Source organism: Octodon degus, unplaced genomic scaffold (genome assembly GCF_000260255.1).
Source record: "Octodon degus isolate 3935 unplaced genomic scaffold, OctDeg1.0 scaffold00056, whole genome shotgun sequence".
Classification (NCBI taxonomy): domain Eukaryota; kingdom Metazoa; phylum Chordata; class Mammalia; order Rodentia; family Octodontidae; genus Octodon; species Octodon degus.
In genome coordinates this window covers 11,967,375-11,973,353 of record NW_004524632.1, presented here as the reverse complement: position 1 = coordinate 11,973,353, position 5,979 = coordinate 11,967,375, and the positions used below count along the sequence as shown (strand labels likewise).

The window sequence follows — 5,979 nt, the reverse complement described above, 5'->3', positions numbered from 1 at the left end:
ACCTCCCGCCGCCCCGCCCCGCCCCGCCCGCCCCCCCCAACGCCCCGTCCCACCCTAGGCCTGCTGCCAGCCTGGTCCCCTCCTCTAGGGCGGGCGCTCCCCTGCTCATTGGGGCAGAGAACCTGCTGGAAGTGCGCGTGGCCGCGGCCAACGAGGGCGAGGGGGCCTACGAGGCGGAGCTGGCAGTGCAGCTGCCCCCAGGCGCCCACTACGTGCGGGCGCTGAGCGACGTGCCGGTGAGGGCCAGCTCTCTGGAGATGTCCACAGCTCCCAAACGATAGCTGGATCACCTTACAGATGTTACCGAGGAGGTGGCAGGCACTCACGTGGCTGTAGTATCGGTTCCTGGTTTTCGGTTGTATTTTACAACAGTGGGTCACACTGAGGGGGGACAACTATTCTTTTGTATGTTTTTCTTTCCAAAATGAAAAGTGCCGGGTGTGGTGGCGTAGGCTTAGTCTCAGCTGCACTTGGGAAGCTGAAGCAGGAGGACCATTTGAGCCCAGGAGTACAAGGCACATAGGAGACCCAATCTAGTAAATAACAGTACAGGCAGCAGATGCACAGCCCCTGAGATCCTGCCCTGGGAAGCGTCAGACGTGCCTGGCGCCCGGGACCTAATGCCTTTGCTGATCCTGAAGGGCCTGGAGAGGCTGATCTGCAACCAGAAGAAGGAGAACGAGAGCAGGGTGGTGCTGTGTGAGCTGGGCAATCCCATGGGGAAGGACACCCGGGTGAGAGCTTGGAGTGGGGGAGTGGGGGTGGCCATGTGCAGCCCCAGGGAGGCCTGGGATAGAGTGGGACAGCCCTAGGCTAGACCTTGCTCCACCCACTAGCCAGCTACATGTTCCTAGGTGCGTGACATCTCCCAGTGAGTAAAATGGAAATAAACCAGGGGTAGCTGGGCACAATGGCACACACCTGTCATCCCAGCAGTCTGGGAGGCTGAGGCAGGAGGGTCACAGTTAGAACTCAGCCTGGGCAATTCAGTGACTTAGTGAAACTGTTTTAAATTTTAAAAAGGAGGCCAGAGATGTGGCTCAGGTCAGAGGCCCTGGTTCAATCCTTGGTTCCACAAGGGAGAGAGGTAGAAAGGGGATGGGGGCAGGAGGGTCACAATCAAATTAGAACTGCAGGGAGGGCACTGAAGGCAACACTGGGCACGGGCAGTGACTCTGTTCCTCCCGTCTCCAGATAGGGATCACGATGTGGGTGAGCGTGGGGGACCTGGAGCAGGCCGGCCAGGTCATGTCCTTCCAGCTGCAGGTCCGGAGGTACTTCCCTGGGATGCTCTGCTCTCTGGCCTCCCTGTCCCTACTTCCCCAGAGCCTGGGAGCCTTCCCCGCCTGGTCCCTGCACCCTGCTTCTGAAATGGCTCCCCGAATCCCTGCTCTGCCTGTGTGGCTGAGCCCCAGTCCCCTCCTTTCCTCCTACCCTCCTCTCCCTCCCTCCTCCCAGCAAGAACAGCCAGAACCCAAACAGCCAGGCTGTGTTGCTGCAGGTGCCAGTGCGTGCAGAAGCCAGGGTGGAGCTTCGGGGGTGAGTGAGGGCTGGGGGCTGAGAGGGGTCAGCGTGGCTCTGGAGTCTGGGGAGGCCCAGGTGCAGCTCCACAGAAGGTTGCCGCTCAGCACCCACAGGAAGTGGGGTGGTAGGCTATTCCTGGCCTCAGCTCCAGCCCCTCAGGTGTGGGTCCCTCCAGGAGCTCCTTTCCGGCCTCCCTGGTGGTGTCAGCTGAAGGTGACAAGGAACAGAGTGGCTTGGACAGCTCAGCCCCCAGAGTGGAGCACACCTATGAGGTAGGGAGCCCCCTTCGACCCAGACAGTGAGGGCTCCTGGGGCCCAGGGGCCTGGGTGCTGAGCTACGTGCCACCTTGGATCACTACCTCCCAGCTCCACAACAAAGGCCCTGGAACGGTGCATGGCCTGCGACTCGACGTGCACCTGCCCGGGCAGTCTCAGGCCTCTGATCTGCTCTATATCCTGGACGTGCAACCCCAGAGGGGCCTACAGTGTTTCCCAGAGCCCTCGCCCAACCCCCTCAAGGTGAGCGCAGTGACAGGGGCTGAGAGGGGACATACTCAGACAGGACTGACCTGTCCGCTGCTCGCGCCCGCAGCTCAACGGGAGGCCACCCTCGGCTAGCACAGCTCAATTCCAGTCCCATCACCAGCGGGAGCGCAGGCAGGCCGGGCCGGGGCAGTCTGTGCTGGTGGTGAGAACAGCTTGGGCAGGCCTCCCGGGTTGCGGGGGTGGCGGACCTGGTCCCCAGGCGTGCACATTCAGGCGTGGCTGGAGCACGGGCCAGGGTGTTCGCAGGCTCATTCCGCTTCTCTGCGGCTGCATATGAGGCCGTCTGGTCCTCTGACTGGGTCCCCAGCCTGAGAGATGATGGGCAAGAAAGGCTGGTGACTGATGATCGTCTCTTCAGAGCTGCGACTCAGCGCCCTGCACGGTGGTGCAGTGTGAGCTGCAGGAGATGGTGCGCGGGCAGCGGGCCATGGTCACTGTGCTGGTCATGCTGAGGCTGCAAGGCCTCCGCCAGGTGGGGCTGGGAGGAGGCGGAGCCTGGAGTGGGTGTGGCCTGTCCTTGGGGGTGTGGCTTATGGACCTGGAGGGGCGGGACTCCGGGCGGCGAAAAGGTGGGGCTTCCGGACGTGGGGCTGGGCTTTGGGGGTGATGCGCACGGCTTCCGGGGCGGGCCCTTTCTGGTGGGCGTGGCTCCAGACCTGGGGACTCCCGGGAGTGACCCGGTCTGCCCAGCAGGGCCCGCTAGAGCAGACCGTGCTGCAGTCGCGCGCTTGGTTCAACGTCTCCTCGCTCCCGTATGCGGTTCCGGCACTCAGCCTCGCGAGCGGAGAGGCCGTGGTGAGGACCGGGCGGCCAGGAACGGGCCTGCGCGAGGGGGGACCTCGAGTCTCCGAGGCGGGCTCCTGACTGAGGTTCCGCGCCACCCCAGGTGCAGACGCAGCTGCTGCGCGCCCTGGAGGAGCGTGCTGTGCCCTTCTGGTGGGTGCTGGTGGGCGCGCTGGGCGGCCTGCTGCTGCTCACGCTGCTGGTGCTGGCCATGTGGAAGGTGAGGCCGAGGCGGGCGGGTCCTGCCTCGCCCTGGGGTCCTCGGGCCACCCGTCCCTGCCTGCCGGGGGGCAGCGGGCCCAATTTGCCGCGGCCGCGTGCGTCCTTAGACGTGTCAAGAACAAACGTCAAGGCTTAAGGAGCGGGCAGGGAAAAGGTTCTGCCCAGCCCCTTGTCACAACAGTCGCCCTGGGCCGGGACACGCCACGCGGCCTCAGTCCCCATCTGGAACCCACTAAGGCTCGGGTCCGGGCTCGTCCCGATCCTGACCCTGGCCCTGTGCAACAGGTGGGCTTCTTCAAACGGACCCGGCCCCGCCTGGACGAAGGCGAAGAAGAGGAGTGAAGAGTTCCTCTCTGCTCCCTCACCGAGCCGTCCTTGTCCCCTCTCCTGCTACCTAATAAAGAGGCGCCCGACACCCGGGGTGTGTTTCTTTTTGGGGTCAGATGGGGAGAGGAAGTGGGGGTCAGGGAAGTTTGAGCAGAGGTCACTGCGAAGGTGTAAATTACTGTCCTGGATACACTAACAGCTAGACACTGTCCAGATACCTGGGGGTGGCACTGGGAGAACAGGTGACTGGACGTCATAAGCCTGGTGTGACAGCACAAGCCTGCAATCCCAGTACTCAGGAGACTGAGGCAGGAAGTTGTGAGTTGGAGGCCAGCCTGAGCTAGTGTGAGGCTTCCAACTCCAACACTCATGGTTGTGAGGGATGGATTTCTCAGCGGTCTGAGCTCGGATTGGAGGAGTGTGGCCTTCCCTCCCTGTCTGTGCCTCCCCAAAGGCCTTTACAGGCTGTGTTGGTGAGGACAAGAGTCGAGTGGGCAGCAAGTGATCCGCCCCCTCTCTCCTGCTGTTTCTCCCCACACACACCCCCAAGGGATCTTCTGTTAGAATGGGGGCAAAAAGTGGCCAAGAGCTCCGCAGCTGAGATTACTGGATTTGGAGACCCGGGGAATCCCCAAGTCCTGAGGGCTTTGTTGATTTCCTGTGTTTCATCATTTTTTCCCACTACTGGAGACTGAACCCAGAGCCTTCCCACAGAGCTACACTTCCAGCTCCCTCTTTATTTTTTTATTTTTGTCTTTTGGAAACAGGATCTTGATATGCAGTTCAGGCTGCCTTGAACCCACTTTGTAGTCCAGGCAGGTCGCGAGCTCACATTGGTTCTCCTGCCTCAGCCTCGTAAGTAATGGGATCACAGGCGTGTGCCGCCACATCCAGCTCCTCCCCCTTTAGTTTTGAGACAGTGCCTCCCTAAATCACTAAGTTGCTCTGTGCTCCAACTTGATATGATCCTGCTGGCTCAGCCTCCCGAGTGCACAAGGTACCATGTTCCTGGTGCCTGGACCCATCCCAGTACCCAGATGCAAGGGTGAGTAGTGCTAGGACCCTCCCCTCGTGAAATCTTCAAGGACAGAGAAAACAAACCACGACATCAAAGCTTGGTTGTGTGCTGAGTGAAAATACAGGGAAGGAGATGGTGGTGACAGGTGGTAACACAGGTTGGAGTCCATGAGAGGAGAGAGCAGCCAGAGAAATGGCCTGGGCTGTGTGGAAGACAGGGCAGGGCCAAGCGGGGAGCCTGCTCACCTGGGTGGTCTCTGGGCTCCGTGCTGGGGCCAGGGCACCACACGACGGTGTGGCCAGTGGGACACTGGACTCCAGCCCGAGGGGCAAGTGGACAACTCTGCAAGTGCTGTTGCCATCTATGCACAGCAAGTTCCAGACACGTTTGGAGCTGGGTGACGGAAGCCGCAGCACCACGCCTCAGCCAGAGTTCTGTCTGCCGGCCCGGAAACGCTGGTTCCAGGAGGCATCAGCCTTTACAGGTAGCACAGGGGGCATAGCCGAAGGAGAGCGCTGCCGGGCCCGGGGTGCAGGCGGGCCTGGCGCCGAGGCCCAGTCAGCCTCTTCCCCTGCAGATGGCTGGAGGAACAGTGCCAACAGCACTGGTGGCTGAGCCGACCAGGCAGCCCGACAGATTGGAAAGTTGGTCTGAAACCAACAAAATGAAATTCACCAAAGATAAGTGTTAAATCCTGTGCAAGCGTTCTCCAAGTTGTTACATAAGAATAGCCCCGGCAAGTCTGGCTCCTTGGAAATTTCTGTTAAATAGAAAGAATCTAGGCATGCTGGCACATGTGTTTAGAACCTGTATACAGGAGGCTGAGGCAGGGACATCTGCAGGTTGTAGGCAACCCAGGCTACGTGGTGAGCTCGAGGCCAGCCTGGGCTACACAGTGAGACCCTGTCTCAAATAGTAAATAAAAATTAAAAACCCAGCCGTGGTGGTTCACGCCTGTAATCCCAGCACTGAGGAGGCTAAGGTAGGAGGAACATTGCAAGTTCCAGACCAGTCCAGGCTACATAGTGAGTTCAAGGTCAGCCTGAACTGCATAGCAAGATCCTGCCTCAAAAAGACAAAAATTAAAAAATAAAGGAGCATCTGGTGGTTTGAGCTGACGTCCATTATGAGGTATCCTTGAACCAGGGGTCTTCAAGCCAAGGGCCTATCCAAGCGAGCCGCAGGGTGAGGCCCAGCCAAGTGTCCTCTTGCTCCTCGGCACCACACTGCAGCAGAGAAAGTAAAAGGCTCGAAGGGCCAGGAGTGCGCTGCAGTGCCATTTGAGGAGGCTGTAACCGGCGCCTGGCCCAGGGCGCCGCGACCTGGAAGATGGAGTCGAGGCCTCCACTGCAAGCCTCGAACCAAGGAAGGATAGAGACCCCCACGGACACTGAAGCTGGAGGCCGGGGACCCACGAGGGGAAGAGGGAGGCACTGAAGCGCTGCCCAGTGGAGCAGCAGGACAGACTCCGCAGGAGTCGGGGGTCGCCCGGCCGGCACCTGGCGGGGCGGGGGCGGGGCGTCGTCGGGGGCGGGGCGTCGTCTCCAGGGGCGGGGCGT

At 60.8% G+C, this 5,979-nt stretch overlaps 1 protein-coding gene across 6 annotated transcripts in view; it reads left to right on the top strand.

The window, feature by feature from the left end:
• Nucleotides 1–3,490, top strand: part of Itga2b (integrin subunit alpha 2b) — an 11,639-nt gene extending 8,149 nt beyond the window's left edge. Inside the window, exons 20-30 of one of the 6 annotated variants that reach the window (XM_023718202.1) lie at nt 89–236; nt 642–734; nt 1,195–1,274; nt 1,459–1,539; nt 1,700–1,796; nt 1,891–2,043; nt 2,117–2,212; nt 2,429–2,542; nt 2,764–2,865; nt 2,957–3,073; nt 3,361–3,490. In XM_023718202.1, the coding sequence (XP_023573970.1) occupies nt 89–236; nt 642–734; nt 1,195–1,274; nt 1,459–1,539; nt 1,700–1,796; nt 1,891–2,043; nt 2,117–2,212; nt 2,429–2,542; nt 2,764–2,865; nt 2,957–3,073; nt 3,361–3,417 (1,138 nt within the window). In that variant the 3' untranslated portion in view covers nt 3,418–3,490. Of the gene's footprint in view, nt 1–88; nt 237–641; nt 735–1,194; nt 1,275–1,458; nt 1,540–1,699; nt 1,797–1,890; nt 2,044–2,116; nt 2,213–2,428; nt 2,543–2,763 lie in introns of all 6 variants that reach the window. The other 5 variants (XM_023718205.1, XM_023718201.1, XM_023718203.1 and 2 more) reach the window with 5 other exon arrangements.
• The last annotated feature ends 2,489 nt before the right edge of the window (nt 3,491–5,979 follow it).